This window comes from Bufo bufo, chromosome 2 (genome assembly GCF_905171765.1).
Source record: "Bufo bufo chromosome 2, aBufBuf1.1, whole genome shotgun sequence".
Classification (NCBI taxonomy): Eukaryota; Metazoa; Chordata; class Amphibia; order Anura; family Bufonidae; genus Bufo; species Bufo bufo.
Window position 1 is genome coordinate 735,970,030 of NC_053390.1, and position 18,128 is coordinate 735,988,157.

Consider the following 18,128-nt stretch of genomic DNA (forward strand, 5'->3'; position numbering starts at 1 on the left):
AGTGAGCATCACATGTAGGACTTATTTTGGACAACTCCAGCTCCAGTCCATGTTTAGGTCTGGGCTTTAACTGCAACTTTTTGTAGCACTGCTGATGGATTTTAAATCTAGCTTTTGGTTCAAAAAAACTGGGGAATGAACAGAGAACTTACATGGTTCCCTATTTTTCATCTTTTTAGTTGCAGATCCGCCAATTCCCGGGTTCCTTTTCTGCCATCCATGATGGCTGTTTCACTTTTCAGCAAGCCCAGGGTGGGTAGCGGAGGATGGCGGTGGCAGTGGTGGCTCTGAGGATAGTGGTAGTACTCCCAGATTATGGTAGCAATCGCTATGCCGGTACTCCCTCAGGGCTGTGCAGTGAGTGACTAGAGGGCGCACCCTTTCTTCTTTCAAAGCACTCCTTGGAGTTGGGGCACCTGCCTTGTAGTAGTTGGGGTGCTCTTGGTGTTAGGTGTTTGTCCGGGCGCAAGGCAGGAGAGTAGATGAAGTGGCCAGCAGATGGTGGAGTCAGTAACCAAGCCAGTTGGTTGCAATAAATAAAGTCTGTCTTTACTAAAGTGCAAAATTGGAGTAGTAGTTCATCCGGCAATAAGGCAGAGTTTCAAAGCATACAGTATATATATCTATATATATATAGATATATATACTGTATATAGTGCAGTGCAGTACAGTGTTTTCTTACGACAGCCAATGGTCAGCAGCAGTAATGATACAGGTTGTAGTAGTCCTTTCCATTTCTCTCTCTCTATATAAAGTGTCTCGGCAGAACCATAGGCATGCAGTGAGGCTCTGAGTAGATGCTTCTGCAATTCCCATGCAGAATTAAGATATGGCCGGCCAAATCTCAAAGTGTAGAAGGGTGCGTTAGCATTATGCTCTTACACAGCAGAAAAGTCTCTCTGCCATAAACATGCACCATACCTTGCAGACTGACTCCAATGCACAGCCTTATGTGTTCTGGGCCTTCTAACTTCTTTCTGCAGTACTCTAATGGTAAAAATGCTTTCTGGGCTGTAGAAGTCTCTGAACTTGGGCCCAGCTCTGAGGAGCTTGCACATGTACTGCAGGTCTTCACTGTTCCACACTAGACTCCACAAACTCTAACTAATCAGGGGGCAGACCCAGGTCCATCTCCTGACAACCTAACATAATGAGCCAAGATAACTATTAAATTGTCCACGGTGCCATTAAGTACACATATATAATAAATCACAACATTTTCACTCAGCAATATAACATTATAGCAATTAAACCCTTGCAGTAACCCTACTGCACCAGAGCAGCAAAAAGTGTCCCAAATGCACAGTATTCATCAGGTAGTCTGAGAACCAGTGCGGTCTGTTGAAGCCTGGGAATTTACAGATCTGCAGCTAAATATATTGAAAGGAGGTTACCAGGTAAGTGTTCTATATGTTCACCAGTTAATGTGATTTTTTTCTTGAGCCAGGAAATGGCCGTGTGCATGAGGCCTTATACTGTAGTAATATCTTTCTGCTATATTGCACACTGGACAAGTATCTCGCCCTGGCCCAACAGGAGAATCGTTTTTTGAGTGTAATTGTCTGTCTATAAATGAATGAGAAACTCATATCTACAAAGTCCCTTTATTATGCAAAAATCACATTAAAAAATTAATAAGAAATGATGGATTTCAAAATGAATCATAGCAATATTTGTGTTTTTTTTCTGTTAAACAGTGCAGCTTTTACAGCGTTGTAGCCCGTTCTCGTTGCACGCTGTGCACTTTAAAGCCTTAAAAGAGTCCGTGAAGCAGTTTCGGAACACTGACATCTTGCTTCCATGGCACACGAGACAAGGAAGGAAGCCAAACCCCCCACAAGAGGCACATGCGTGAGGGTGCTGCACTCTCTGCATACAAAAAGGAAGATAAATATAATACACATAGTAACTATTGGGGTGCATTAGTATACATAGCACATAATATACACAGACAGTGATCAGAAAATAAAAAAACTGTTGTGTGTGAATATCCCTATTGACTTGTTTAGGTTAATATGCATTCCAGGGGAAGACTGGCCATAAATCCCAGAGGAAAATTTCACAGTGGGTCGATGCTCAGTAGACCACCCAAGCCCTCTTAACTGCCACTGGCTGGGTACATAATGATCTGATACTCTGAGCAGTAATTAACACTGGGAGCATCAGGTACTTATGTACTTGGCTGGCAGCCACATATGCCCTCCTGAATTCAATTGTATGGCTGTCCCCAGAACAGTGATAGAGTTGAAGACTGTGGTGGGTCATTGCTCCATGCCATGCTGTTCACCTTCATAGGCCACTATATGAAGCAGTGTACAAATTGTACAGGAATTTGGTTTGCGCTGGAGATAGTCAGTTGGAACAGGACTCAGGTATTTTATTTTTTCTTCTTTCCTTGGCCACTTGAGGAGCATACTAGTATAGGGGTCATTACTAGGGCAGTCCAGGCAGCATGCTGAAGGTAGAGCTGGCAAGGGGCTGTGGTCTGCATCTCACATCCTAACCCCCTTCTCCATATCTTAATTAGAGATAATTGGAGAAGGAGAGAACCTGGCAGCCATTGATGACCTCCACAGAGGGACAGCTTCTGGGGCAGTGTGATGTGTTGCACTGTGGTATTTGTTTTTGCTGGGATGGTATCTTGTGCTACACTATGGTATTGCTAACCATGCCTACTTGTGTAGGCCTCATCTACATGTGTTGGCCCTGCCTGCTTGTGTTGCTCCACCTTCTCAGTTTGGACCCCCCTAAAATATGGGGCCTCTGTTAGTTCATGTTCCAAGGCCACATTAAGTTTCCAGTCCACCGCTGATGCATTCAGTTTTAAAAACGCATACCACACTGAAGAAAAATAAGGTTGGGAGACTTTACTCTGAAATATGGAAAGGGTATGTCCTGGACTGCAGAAGAATGCCATACAATAGTTTCCTAAATCTATTTTCGAAAAGAGTGTCCTGTTATGCTGCTGTATCTAGTTCTAAAATGTCATTTCTGGGAACCAAGCAACAAAGCCTTCACCCTCCATAAAGGGGGTTCACAAAGGCAATAATAGGAAATAAAATACTTATTTAAAACCCCTCTGCTTCCAGCACTGCCTCTACAGTTCTCTCAACGGGATTCATTTACTTGCTGTATATCGCATATGACCGCTGAAGCCAATTACTGGCCTTCTCAGTATATAAGACCAGTGAGTGGCTGCAGCCGTCACGTGAGGTATATAGCAGGTCACTCCTGCAGCCAAGTAAAGCTTGGTGGGGGGAACCAGAAAGGCATTAGAAGTGGAGTGAGATGGTTATTCTATCACAATTCCTGCCTTTGGGGAACTTTATCAATAACATGGACAAATAAATAGGGGTAGGACTTCCCCTACTAGTACCAATTAATACATTTTGTTCAATGGAGACTAAGTTGACTATTTTTAATATGTATTCACTGCCTATAAAAAAAAAGTTAAGAGGAAAAAAAAATCTTTATTAAAAGCAAGATTTAAAAACTAGGGCTCAAACCTAAATGAAAAAGAAAGAGGCAGAAGACCTCTATCGAGCAAAGCATGGAGACAAAGTAGTAATGGAATTGAACATAGAAACCATGCAGTGAAAATGAAAAAATTTATTACATTGTACATTGATGCATTGAAGTGGTAAAGAGCCAATGGGTCACACGCCCATTACGCATACCCCACTAATGGCCACTATAGCTTTCAAATATATATTGCTGAACGACCGTGATCTAAAGAAAACATGGCCTTTGTGGTCAATACCATTACTTTGTCTCAATGCACTGCTAGTTTGGTGTCTTTATTTTTCATTTGGGTTAGTGCCCTATTTTAAAAAATTTCCCTCTAATAAACCGATTTTGTTTTTGTCTTAATGTTTTCATAGTCAGTAAATAGATTTTTATTTTCTAAAAAAAATGTCCACATTTGTACATTTATCTGTGATTTTTTTTCTATTTTTAATTTGTGCCAAAAATTAGGTTGATTAGCAGTCATAATAGTGGTCTTATGAAGCCAACACCTTTTGGTACCTGAGAAGGCCAGGGCAACCTGTGAATTTTTACATAGTAGCCAAGTGACTATAAGTTACACAAAGTAGAGAATGGGCATGTTTCTTTTGGCACAAGTACATCATGGTACACCCGTGATTTCCAACGTTCTCCAGCATACCTCATGGCTGTCCGAGTATGCTTAAGGTTGCGGTTTTACAACAGATGGGGAACCATAGGCTGGGCCACCATGACACTGCTGTGAAATTGATGAAGATATGAAGGCAATGACGCAAGACACAATTGCTCGTAAATGTTCATGTAATTAAAGCCAACTGTGATATACAGTCCTGATCAAAAGTTTAAGACCACTTGAAAAATGGCAAAAAAATCATATTTTACATTGTTGGATCTTAACAAGGTTCCAAGTAGAGCTTCAACATGCAACAAGAAGAAATGAGAGTGAGATGAAACATTTTTTGAGCATTAAATTAATTGAAAATAACGATTAAACTGAAACAGGCTGTTTTTCAGCTGATCCAAATTTTAGGACCACATGCCTTTAAAAGGCCAAATCTGTGCAAAGATGTGGATTCATTGTCATTTTCTGTCAGGTAGTCACACGTTGTGATGGCAAAGGCAAAAAAACTCTCCCTTTTTGAACGTGGTCGGGTTGTTGAACTGCATAAGCAGGGTCTCTCACAGCGCGCCATCGCTGCTGAGGTGGGACACAGTAAGACAGTAATTTGGAATTTCTTAAATGATGCTGAGGGTTATGGAACAAAAAAGTGGAAGACCCCAAAAAATTTCATCAGCACTGAGCCGGAGGATCCAATTGGCTGTCCGTCAAGACACTGGACGATCCTCGACCCAAATTAAGGCCCTTACTGGTGCTGACTGCAGCCCCATAACCATCAGACGGCATCTGAGACTGAAGGGCTTCAAAAACAAAAAACGTCTTCAAAGAGCTCGTCTCCTTGAATGCCACAGAACTGCTCATTTGGACTTTGCAAGAGAGCACCAAACATGGGACATTCAAAGGTGGAAGAAAGTTTTATTCTCTGATGAGAAAAAATGTAACCTTGATGGTCATGATGGTTTCCAACGTTACTGGCATGGCAAGCAGATCCCACCTGAGATGTTTTCTATGCGCCACAGTGGAGGGGGCGCCATTATGGTCTAGGGTGCTTTTTCCTTCAGTGGAACAATGGAGCTTCAGGAAGTGCAGGGGCGTCAAATGGCCGCTGGCTATGTCCAGATGTTGCAGAGAGCATTCCTCATGACTGAGGGCCCTCGTCTGTGTGGTAACGACTGGGTTTTTCAACAGGACAACGCTACAGTACACAATGCCCGCAGGACAAGGGACTTCTTCCAGGAGAATAACATCACTCTTTTGGCCCATCCTGCGTGTTCCCTTGATCTAAATCCAATTGAGAACCTTTGGGGATGGATGGCAAGGGAAGTTTACAAAAATGGACAACAGTTCCAGACAGTAGATGACCTTCGTGCGGCAATCTTCACCACTTGGAGAAACGAATTTTTGAAGTGATAAACAATAACGGTGGAGATACTCATTACTGAGTTCATGTTTGGAAGTTGGATTTCTGTTTTTGGGGTGTTTAGTTTTTTTTTGGAGGTGTGGTCCTAAACTTTTGATCAGCTGAAAAACAGACTGTTTCAGTTTATTCGTTGTTTTCATTAAATTGAATGCTCAAAAAATGTTTTGTCTCACTCACATTTCTTTTTGTTGCATGTTGAAGCTCTACTTGGAACCTTGTTAAGATCCAGCCATGCTAAATATAATTTTTTGCCATTTTTCAAGTGGTCTTAAACTTTTGATCCTCACTGTAATACACAATACTGCATAGTAACTGCTCACAGTTGCAATAAAAAGTATGTGAACCCTTTGGAATGATATGGATTTCTGCACAAATTGGTCATAAAATGTGATCTGATCTTCATCTAAGTCACAACAATAGACAATCACAGTCTTCTTAAACTAATAACACACAAAATATAAAATGCTAACATGTTTTTATTGAACACACCATGTAAACGTTCACAGTGCAGGTGGAAAAAGTATGTGAACCCCTAGACTAACAACATCTCCAAGAGCTAATTGGAGTGAGGTGTCAGCCAACTAGAGTCCAATCAATGAGATGAGATTGGAGGTGTTGGTTACAGCTGCCCTGCCCTATAAAAAACACACACCAGTTCTGGTTTGCTTTTCACAAGAAGCATTGCCTGATGTGAATGATGCCTCGCACAAAAGAGCTCTCAGAAGACCTACAATTAAGAATTGTTGACTTGCATAAAGCTGGAAAGGGTTATAAAAGTATCTCCAAAAGCCTTGCTGTTCATCAGTCCATGGTAAGACAAATTGTCTATAAATGGAGAAAGTTCAGCACTGCTGCTACTGTCCCTAGGAGTGGCCGTCCTGTAAAGATGACTTCAAGGCACAGCGCAGACTGCTCAATGAGGTGAAGAAGAATCCTAGAGTGTCAGCTAAAGACTTACAAAAGTCTCTGGCATATGCTAACATTCCTGTTAGCTAATCTACGATACGTAAAACACTAAACAAGAATGGATTTCATAGTAGGATATCACAGAGAAGCCACTGCTGTCCAAAAAAAACATTGCTGCACGTTTACAGTTTGCACAAGAGCACCTGGATGTTCCACAGCAGTACTGGCAAAATATTCTGTGGACAGATGAAACCAAAGTTGAGTTGTTTGGAAGAAACACACAACACTATGTGTGGAGAAAAAGAGGCACAGCACACCAAAATCAAAACCTCATCACAACTGTGAAGTATGGTGGTGGGGGCATCATGGTTTGGGGCTGCTTTGCTGCGTCAGGGCCTGGACGAATTGCTATCATCGAAGGAAAAATGAATTCCCAAGTTTATCAAGACATTTTGCAGGAGAACTTAAGGCCATCTGTCCACCAGCTGAAGCTCAACAGAAGATGGGTGTTGCAACAGGACAACGACCCAAAGCATAGAAGTAAATCAACAACAGAATGGCTTAAACAGAAGAAAATACACCTTCTGGAGTGGCCCAGTCAGAGTCCTGACCTCAACCCAATTGAGATGCTGTGGCATGACCTCAAGAAAGCGATTTACACCAGACATCCCAAGAATATTGCTGAACTGAAACAGTTCTGTAAAGAGGAATGGTCAAGAATTACTCCTAACCGTTGTGCACGTCTGATCTGCAACTACAGGAAACGTTTGGTTGAAGTTATTGCTGCCAAAGGAGGTTCAACCAGTTATTAAATCCAAGGGTTCACATACTTTTTCCACCTGCACTGTGAACGTTTACATGGTGTGTTCAATAATAACATGTTAACATTTAATTCTTTGGGTGTTATTAGTTTAAGCAGACTGTGATTGTCTATTGTTGTGACTTAGATGAAGATCAGATCACATTTTATGACCAATTTGTGCAGAAATACATATCATTCCAAAGGGTTCACATACTTTTTCTTGCAACTGTATATATCTATGTACTGTACACATACAGTACATGCCGTAGGGTAAATACAATATGAGAAAGCATAAACGCACATCACACATAATTAACACTCCAGTCACCTCAATTTTTATGAGCAGGTCCTGAAGTTCTCCTGATTCATTCATTGATAGTATTTTTTCAGCACCCTGAAATAATATAAAAGGACAGAGCCACTAAGAGCTTTATACATTGTCCAATATTCTGATGCAGAGCATTATAGAAATCCTTTGTACAAAACATACATACAGTTTATTTTACCATTTGAGCTTTGTAGAATAATTTTGGAAAACTAAAAGCTTATAGACGCCTCTATATTTACATGGATTACAAGAGCTAAATGGATATAACCATGACATTATATTCACATTTGTAACTATTCTGCTTTAAGTGGTTTTCTGTGACTTAAATATTGATAATTGATAGGGGAACTACAGGGGTCATTATAACTACAAGGGGTGCTACATGGGGCCATTATAATTACTGCAGGGGGCATTATAGCTACTAAGGGCACTAGAGGGGGCATTACTGTAGGTCACTACAGGGGGCATTATAGCTACTAAGGGCACTAGAGGGGGCATTATAGCTACTAAGGGTACTAGAGGGGGCATTATAACTACTGGGAGCACTATAGGGGTATTATACCTATATGCCAGTGACTGCCCATAGTGATGCACGTGACTCCACTTTGAAGTTGAATGAAAGAAATAAAGTAGGTGGAACAAAGTGGCAGTGAACGGGTGAATGTGATTTTTTTTTTTTTTATGGGTTCAACACGCTGCTGGCCTCTGTTAATAAAAATAAAGTCTAAATGGCTGGACAACCCCTTTAAGGCAGATATTTTTTGTTATAAATGTTTCATCTAGTGTTATACTGTCATTGATCTGGTATGTTATTATACATATATCTGAGCACAGAACATGTTCACAAGATTAAGACAACCAGTATATAACCAGTACTATAATGACTAGGTTTTAATGTCCTTCATTGCTTGCAGTGTCTATGGTCATTAGGCAGGGGGTGCTGTGCAGCAATGCGGAACACAAGCAACCATAAAAAACTACAGTATGAAACAATACTATAAAAATACATGTCCATAAAATATAATAGGGAACTGGAAATCATTTAATGAGTTGATCTTACATTGTTCCCTAAATTTCTGCCATGATCCATCTCTTTTAAAAAAAAGTTATTATTGCTGGCTAGGAAAAAAGGTATGGCTTTACTGTAGAGCAAATCCTAGGCTGAAACTTTAAGGGGCCTTTTACATGGGGCGATGACTAGACATACAAACATTTGTCGTGTGATCAATGCCCCATGTTAATGGTGCCAATCACACAAGAAATCATAATAAACATATATTGCTGATGATTACTCCATGTAAATGGAGTTCAACGACCACCAATCAACGTGTTACTTCAATCAGTTCTTATTTCAGGCAAAAAAATCTTCCCATGTAAAAAGAAAGAAAGAAAAATCTCCACTTGTGGAAGATCAAAAGGTAAAGGAAGCAAAGAACAGATAAAAGTCCCAAAACCAAAGGCCAGAAAACAGAGCCGGAGAACAGAGCAGACCTAGGACAAGAAGACAGAGCACATGATAAAGCAGATTATTATACAGGACAGGATTAAGAGGGGCTAGAGCACTGAAGCCTGAGAAATGAATGTCTGATTGGATCTGGATTAAAAATCCACCGCCCGATGTCATCAGGTCATACCGCCTGCCATAGCAACACAGTATTACAGGGATGACAAGTGCTGAAGTTCTCTAGATGAGTGATAGACACAAGTTTATTGTGCACTAGGGAAGAAAATACAGGGGAATGAGGAAAGAAGAATAATAGCAATTCCATGAGACTGGTATTGGCATAGGAGAGTGACAGAACAGGGACATTCTCTGATATATTTTTGCAGAATAGAATCGACGTAATCACCGACATTATACAGATGCAGCCGAGCTAAACCTGATGGATAACGCGTTAAGTAAACAATGGCAAGACAATGCTAATCGGCTTTTTTAATGGATAAGAGCTCATGCACACAAACTTTTTTTTTTTTTAATGTCCACTCCATTTTATTGCGGCTCATATGTGAAACCATTCACTTCAATGGGTACCCCAAAAAAACTGAAATTACTCTGTGTGCATTCCGTTTCCGTATGTCCGCACAGTCATTGCACAAAAAAGATAAATGTTAGCTGACGTCTGATTAACATTGGGGGTCTGATTGAATTCTGACACAAGGTCTAATGAAAAATATTTTTTTCTTATTGTCCTCTTCTAAAACCTAGTTGTGTCTTAAGGGCCGGTGCATCTTTTTGAGGCGAAAAATAGGTATTTAAATAACCAAAGGAAAAAAAGAAGTTAACAGGGTTGTCTCACTTCATCAATTGGCATTTATCATGTAGAGAAAGTTAACACAAGGCACTTACTAATGTATTGTGATTGTCCATATTGCCTCCTTTGTTCGCTGGATTCATTTTTCCATCGCATTATAAACTGCTCGTTTCCATAGTTATGACCACCCTGAAATCCAACAGTGGTGGTCGTGATTGCACACTATGGGAAAAAGCATCAGCCTCTCTAGTGGCCGGACCAAGGGAGCACACATAGGCTAGTGCTTTTTCCTATAGTGTGCAAGCACGACCACTAATGCTGGATTGCAGGGTGGTCATAACAATGGAAACGAGCAGTGTATAATGTGATGGAAAAATGAATCCAGCCGACAAAGAAGGCAATGTGGATAATCACAATACATTAGTAAGTGCCTTGTATTAACTTTGTGTACATGATAAATTACATTTGCTGAAATTAGACAACCCCTTTAATGCTTTTGAAACCACGTGTACCAAACAAAAAAAGTGTCTGGTCAAGAAGTGGGGAAATTGGCACAGTCTTGAACTTGTTAAAGACCAAGGCAGTCCATCTTTAAGGCCTCATGCTCACGACTGTATTTTGCATCTGTGTCTGATCCACATTTTTTCACAGCTTTCAATATAAAAGCCTATTCTTGTCCGCAAAGCGTGGACAAGAATAGGATATGTTATATTTTTTTAGCGGGGCCCCGGAACGGAGCAACGGATGCGGACAGCACATGGAGTGCTGTCCGCATCTTTTGCGGCCACATTGAAGTGAATGGGTCCGCATCCGAGCCGCCAAAACGGTGGCTCAGATGCGGACCAAAACAACGGCCATGTGCATGAGGCTTTATTCAGTAGACTGCTGTTGTTCTTAAAGTGGATGGGTAACGGCCATCCGTCACATGTCCGTTTTTCTCTGTTGTTTGAATGTAGCCTTACCTTAACCCCTATTTTTCCCCCGCATTCCAAGACCTACAACATTTTCACTTGCCATTAACATAATCATACGAGGGCTTGTACCTACAACTTTTTGATCTGTTTTTGATAAATATATTTATAGAGATTTTCAGATGCAGTGATAACAATTGTGTTTTTATTGTTTATTTTAATGTGCTAAATATGGAAAGGGGATGATTTTCATTTTCATTCCAATATTTTAAACACCTTTTTAGTCCCCCTAGGGGACATGAATATGTGATTATTTGATTTCTCGTACCATAGACTTTTTAAAGTATGCTATTGTAATTTTTCGGGATTTCTGCTAGCGTCCTTTTAAGCCCGGCCTGCAGCAGGCTTAGTGGGCATTTCGTTATGGCGGATCTGGGGGCCTTGAGAAACCAATCAGCACCAAGATAGGTGATTCGCAGTGGGGGTGCCATCCAGAGAGGTTCTGAGGTGTTAACTGACCAGGAATGGAGTTATCTCCATATCCAAGTCATTGCCAATGGCTGTCAGCTGTATTACACAGCTGGGCCCAGCTACATATGGGCTCAGCTCATAGACACGCTCCATACATCCCAATCCGCACACCTGACAAATATTAATGTGGCTCTATTGAGAAGGGGTTAAAATGTCTTGGCGGTCCCGCACAGTTTCTCCAGTCCCCATTAAGCCTCTAGCTGTAGTCATGATGTCAAGTTCATCATTCCCGTGGACACTGAAGCCAATCACTGGCCTCAGCAGTCACATCTACTTGAATGGAACATGACCGCTGAGAACAGTGATTGGCTGCAGAATTAATGGGAACAATAAATTTTAACTAATATACCAGAAGTTCCTTTAAAGTTATCAAAACTGTCTAGGTGTATGCCAGAATATGTATAATATAATTCACTTACCCCTAGGTAATGACCATCAATGAATACAACAGGTAGAGATGGCATTTCAGACACCCGGCGACATCTTTCATCAAGCTCTTTCCCATATTCACTATTGAGGGCAATATTCTTTTCTTCAAATTTTACTCTGTGATTCTGGAAGATTTTTCGGACAATTTCGCACCTTTCAAAAGTATTTCGAACCACGCGCAGACTTGTGGTATAAATGACAATGCGCCCATATTCTAAGTTGGTAGTGGACTACAAAAAAATATAGAAATTCAGTATTTGTAATGAAATCTTATATTATACATGCTGTACATTATGAGGTTGAGAGGGAAAAGAAAACTAAACAATGATTAAGTAAAACTTCTAGTAATTGCATTTTCAGTTCTGTGTTCTCATTATCAGTACAATCCTTTCAATGTATAAACTTTATCAAAAACCGTGAGAAATGATAATTAATATTATTTAACAAAATTAAGTTATACATTTAATGTTTGATCTTCAATATATATTTTAAAACAGAATGCATGGTATGTGGATACTGTATTAGTAAAGTATATAATTTCTTTAGCATTCTATTAACAAAACTACTGTAAGCATCTAATTGCAGTGACCCATGGGGGTAGTGCCAGGAGTGGTACTTGTTGCACCGCTAGGAGTTGCAGGGGTTAATGGTGGCTGTTCTAACCCCAACAATCTTTGGGGGCATGCAGTGAATGCAGGGTGTCACCCTTCATCTCTCCGGGCACTCCCTAGTTCTGGTGTCAGATGGGGTACCCTTGATGTTAGATAGATGGGTACAAGGCAGATGTAGGGCCCATGGATAAATGGTGGAGTCAGTGACCAGGCCCGTTGGTTGCAATAAATCTCTCTTCACTGAAATGATAACAGGAGTAGTAGTAAAAAAAGCAGAAGTAGGCACAGCTTCAAAGTATTACAGTGTAGTCTTTTCCCAATAGCTGTGTCCAGGCAGCAGCAATGATGGCAGTATTCCTCCCCGAGTCTCACTCTAAGCACACTTTGCAAATTTTCCTAAATAACCACAATTTGATTCTCATTAACACATTCTGTATTCCCCAGGCTACTGGTTGCAGATATTACATCTGGATGATCGGTCCATCTCAAAGCGTGGTGAGCACTAAAGTCTTATTGCCATATGCGTGCAGTACCTTACTATCTCAATCCAGCATGGTCTTGATGGTTCTTAATAGGGATGGACGAATCGATTCGCATAAAACTTCATTTCAATACTGTACGGAGCGAGCTGTCCGTACAGTATTACAATGTATTGGCTCTGATGAGTCGAAATTATTACTTCACAAAGTCTTGCAAGACTTAGCATAATAACTTCAGAAAATTATTTAGACTGTAAAAAAACATTTCCTGAACTCGGGTTCGGTTCCAAGTGGTACCTTGGAACCGAACCAGAGTTCGGGATATGTTTTTTTTACATTCTAAATCAATTTCTGAGGCTATTATGCGAAGTCTCACTAGACTTCGTGTAGTAATAACTTCGGCTCATCGGAGCCAATACATTCTAATACTGTACGGAGCGCTCGCTCCGTACAGTATTGAGACAAATTTTATGTTTTATCCGAAGTCGATTCGCTCATCCCTAGTTCTTAACCTTCTGTTTATGTCTGTTCTTTTTCCCTGAGGGGTATTCTCTTAGTTAAGATTTTCTCAGGGATGATGGTTTCCTGGACCAGGCTTATCTCTAGGCATTCTTCTCAGGAGCTCAAACATGCACAAGTTGCTTCTAGCTCTGACTAGACACTTTCTGACCAGGGGGCAGACCAGCCCAACCCCTTGGAAACTAGGCAATTTTGATAGTGTTAATTATTTGTTGCCCATACATAACCATTTGGGATATACATAGTGCACAAGGAAGTACTTTAACAATAAATCATAACACTTTTGTGCAACTCTGTAGCATGAGGTTAACTCCTAGCATTAAATTAACCACTGCAGTGAACCTCTGGGTCACTGCACAATAACTCTTTCACTGGCTGTAGAGGTGACTTGTCCCTCAAGCTGCACATCACTGGGTCACATGCCACTGCTTTGGCCAGTCTCTGGCTGCAGTGGCACACGTGATCCTGTCCATGCTGAAAGTTAAAAGATAGGGACCAGAGAGCGCCGCAAATGCAGCTGTGGATCAACTGAGCAGGTAACTATTCTTCCATCCAAAGAACCGACAGGAAGGGGAGATCCAAGAAGTTTCAAAAAGCAGAACACTTTTAACAGTCTGCAGGTTCACCACAGATAATAGGGACACAATGCGAATCAAAGCCAATTTCAGGGAAAATTCGATTTGCCTTAAAACCGAATTTCCCCGTGCTTCGATTTTCCCTGAAATGGGGTAAAAAAAAATTAATACTCACCTAGACCATTTGAGCACTAAGAGCCTGCTGCTGCCATCTTGATTGAAAATCCCACACAAAATCTTGTGCGTGGTGACGTCAGGTGTGTGAGATTTTCAATCAAGATGGCGGCTGGCTCTTCGTGATCAAATAAATGAGGTAAGTATGATTTTATTTTGTTTTTTTTCCATTATAGACCTTAATATTAATCTCAGATGCCGCATTTAGCAATGAACGGGGCATCTGAGGGTTACAATGACAGGGAGCAGCGCAAACGTCATTCCACCCATTACTTAGTAAAATTTGGCGAAGCAGCCAAATCAAAATTTTGAGAACTTCGCTCAACACGAACAGACATAGCAGAACAATGTGAAAAATATCAGGGATGAATTTCCCACGTTTTATGGTAGTAATGGCTGATATGGCAGTGGGTGTGGAACCACTGTGTCAACCAATATATTTTACGTTGCGCTACTCCTGCTCTTAAGGGCATTATCCTTGCAGTCCCCTGGTTATTACCTTTTAACCCCTTTAGAGGGATCTGGACTTCGCTGCAGGGGAACCACCAAACTGCTACGTCCTGGAACAGTTTGATTGACAGCTGATCCATGGGGCGCAGGTCACCGAGGGATCAGGCAAAACCGTAGTCAGGGACAGGCCAAGATCAGGTTGGGCAGAGTACAAGTGATCCAATAAGCAGTCCATGGTCAGAGCAGACAGTGAAAGGTCAATATAGAGGTCAAGCACAGGTCAGGGCAGACCGCAAAGGGTCAAAATCTAAGACACGGGCATAAGTTTCAGACAAAGAAACCTATTGCTCAGACACTTTGCCAGGGGATTTCACCTAAAGTTCCCCAAGCCTTGAAAAACATTACAGAGAAAAATATGCTGGGATTGGTAAAAAAAAAAAAAGACAGGGGAAGCTGATGAAAACAGGAAGTTCTGCATGTAAACATCCGGTCAGGATGCAGTGATGCTAAGAATAGGGGAAGGAATGTCCGGACATAAAAAAAAGTGGCCAGAAATGCAGTGGTTGAAGTACAGATTAAAAAAATTCATTATATAATGGGAGAACCCCTTTAAAAGGTAACAAATGAAAATCAGGCATCATATAATACAGTACACTATAATCTTTTTCTAACAAAGCAATAACCGGCCCTGTACCTGACATGGGTCTAGAGATCTTCATATTGACTGCTCCAATTGCTCTGCTCTGCTAGATTATCTTCAGCCTGGCAGCCAAGGGAGCGTGTCCTTTCTGCTGCAGCTGTCTCACTGTAACTACCACCGTTTCTAACAGGACATATAGCTGCTGGCAGTTGAATATTTGAACTGAGCACATTCAACCAGCTCAGTGAGATGGACAAAAAAATAAGGTAAAGAACAAACAGCAGGTGGTGCTATACATTCTATTAAATAGCGCACTGACTATACTACATTTTCCATTACTTGCAATTACAGAAGTATTCAGATCCAGGTGCTGGTTTGACAAATGTAGAACATGTTTCATGACACAATCCCTTTTAGGATTTTAGATCATGTTTCTTTCTGCACACATATCCAGAAACCTCCAGTCCTATGGATCTCAAACTTCTTTATAATATTAACGGCGGTGGTCATAGTAATATCAAGAACTGTGGAAACAGTCTTATAGCCTTAAAGGTGTTGTCTGGGATTTAAAGAAATTGACTTCAAAATATTGGATGTGGCCCTCTAAATGACATGTAAAACTCGTAAGCAAAATAGTTAGATATGAAATACAATAGAAGTAGAAAATATGTCAGAATGTTAGCAAAAAAAGGCTGGATACAATGTTATACATTCCCTGGCTGTAATACAACCCTACTGTCCTCTCCTAGATATACGTGTCCCCGTTCGTCTCCTTTGTATGCTGATAAGTATCAATCCACAGGGTATTAGAGCACATTCATCTAGTGTCCCATAGTCTATACATACTTTGTGCCGGAGATCATTGATGATGTAAGAAGTTTCTTCAGTGACACGTTGAAGAGGACTGACCAAACTAGTATATGCAGTGGCGTCATACACAATAAGCGGAACGGTCTTGTCTCGTGTCATGTGTAGCTAGCCCCTGAGGAGCTGGAGCAGAGGATGCGAGTGGTAGTGGCCCTGATCAGATGTGTCACAGTGTACTCCCTCAGTCCATTGCTCCCTGGGGATCAATGCACTGAAAAGATGATATAAGGAATCAGGCCAGAAGTAGAAGAATAAAAGTTTCTCTTTACGAAGTACAAAAGATAACTTGTAGTACATCAAACAGTAGTTATAGCAAAGTGCACTTTCTATCCCCAGATGATTAGGTACAGTGGTGGGCAAAGTGGCAATTTAGGGAACCTCTGAAATACTATCTTGCTGATAACTCTTTCTTGCACTTCTGGCTAACAGCTATAAACTGCCATTTGTGGATATAGGTGTCTACTATGTAATTCAGGGTTTGAGTTGGATTGGATGTTATCTACAGTAGGTGATGGGTGTGTGAACCATAGTCCCTCACCTACAACATGGTTTGTAAAGCTGTGGTTTCTGGTCAATTTGTTGATTATATAATGCTATAAGTTCTCAGCTATCCTAGTATTCTTGCAGTCTCTCTGGACAAGTGATCTTATAGGAGAGTTGTATGTTAAGCTGATCCCTAAGACCCATGAAGTAGGAGCAATTGGACATACTACCTTCCGCTGTGCTGTCGTAGCTAGAACTCTCCCTCCTGGCAGGAAGCAGGACAAGTTAGTATTGTTCATGCAGGTCTGGGGTACTGCACATGTTACTGGCCCAGGCTTCTACTACACAAAGTACTGCCTATGGGACACTAGATGGATGTTCTACTTTCCTTGTAAATTTGTATTTGTCAATATGCAAAGGAAAGAAATAGAGACACATCTAGGAGAAGACATCAGCGGTGGATTAGAGCTTAGCAGGGGAATTATGCACTGTCGCCATCATTTCTATGCTAGCATTGTCCTGAATCCATGAGAGATTGCTTGTATATATTTGTACTCCTATTAGGTGCATCCTGTTAAACCTTTGTATTAACAAGCTTCCATCAATATTTTATCAGAGCACAGCCTTAGGCCTCTTTCACACTTGCGTTGTTGGGATCCGGCATGCACTTCCGTTGCCGGAGGTGCCCGCCGGATCCGGAAAAACGCAAGTGTACTGAAAGCATTTGAAGACGGAGCCGTCTTCCAAATGCGTTCAGTGTTACTATGGCACCCAGGACGCTATTAAAGTCCTGGTTGCCATGGTAGGAGCGGGGAGCAGGGGAGCGGTATACTTACAGTCCGTGCGGCTCCCGGGGCGCTCCAGAATGACGTCAGAGCGCCCCATGCGCATGGATGACGTGATCCATGTGATCACGTGATCCATGCGCTTGGGGCGCCCTGACGTCACTCTGGAGCGCCCGGGGAGCCGCACGGACGGTAAGTAAACTGCTCCCCCGCTCCCCACTACACTTACCATGGCTGTCAGGACTTTAGCGTCCCGGCAGCCATGGTAACCACTCTGAAAAAGCTAAATGTCGGCTCCGGCAATGCGCCGAAACGACGTTTAGCTTAAGGCCGGATCCGGATCAATGCCTTCCAATGGGCATTAATTCCGGATCCGGCCTTGCGGCAAGTGTTCCGGATTTTTGGCCGGAGCAAAAAGCGCAGCATGCTGCGGTATTTTCTCCGGCCAACAAACGTTCCGTGCCGGAACTGAAGACATCCTGATGCATCCTGAACGGATTTCTCTCCATTCAGAATGCATTAGGATAATCCTGATCAGGATTCTTCCGGCATAGAGCCCCGACGACGGAACTCTATGCCGGAAGACAATAACGCAGGTGTGAAAGAGCCCTTAGCAAAGAAATTTTTGGTGTTATGTGACAGTGAGTTTGATATGAAAATACATGTGGATCTGCTGTGTGACTGAATAGATTTGGCTTGGGACTACTCATAAAGGCATTATCTAAGTGTCCCCCTGATCTTTACCCTTTCACTTCTATACAGGGATAAGGTCTCCGCTACAGGGGAATTGCCAGGCCACTACATCTTGATATTGTCTCTGTTCAGTTACTGTTGACCCACGGG

General features: G+C 41.6%; 1 protein-coding gene across 1 annotated transcript in view; it reads right to left on the minus strand.

The window, feature by feature from the left end:
- Positions 1 to 1,681: 1,681 nt before the first annotated feature.
- The window catches only part of GRXCR1 (glutaredoxin and cysteine rich domain containing 1), a 78,590-nt gene continuing 62,143 nt past the window's right edge, over positions 1,682 to 18,128 (minus strand). Inside the window, exons 3-5 of the mRNA XM_040420550.1 lie at positions 11,693 to 11,932; positions 7,580 to 7,645; positions 1,682 to 1,869 (exon numbers count right to left, since the gene is read on the minus strand). Of these exons, the coding sequence (XP_040276484.1) occupies positions 1,690 to 1,869; positions 7,580 to 7,645; positions 11,693 to 11,932 (486 nt within the window). The 3' untranslated portion in view covers positions 1,682 to 1,689. The remainder of the gene's footprint in view (positions 1,870 to 7,579; positions 7,646 to 11,692; positions 11,933 to 18,128) is intronic.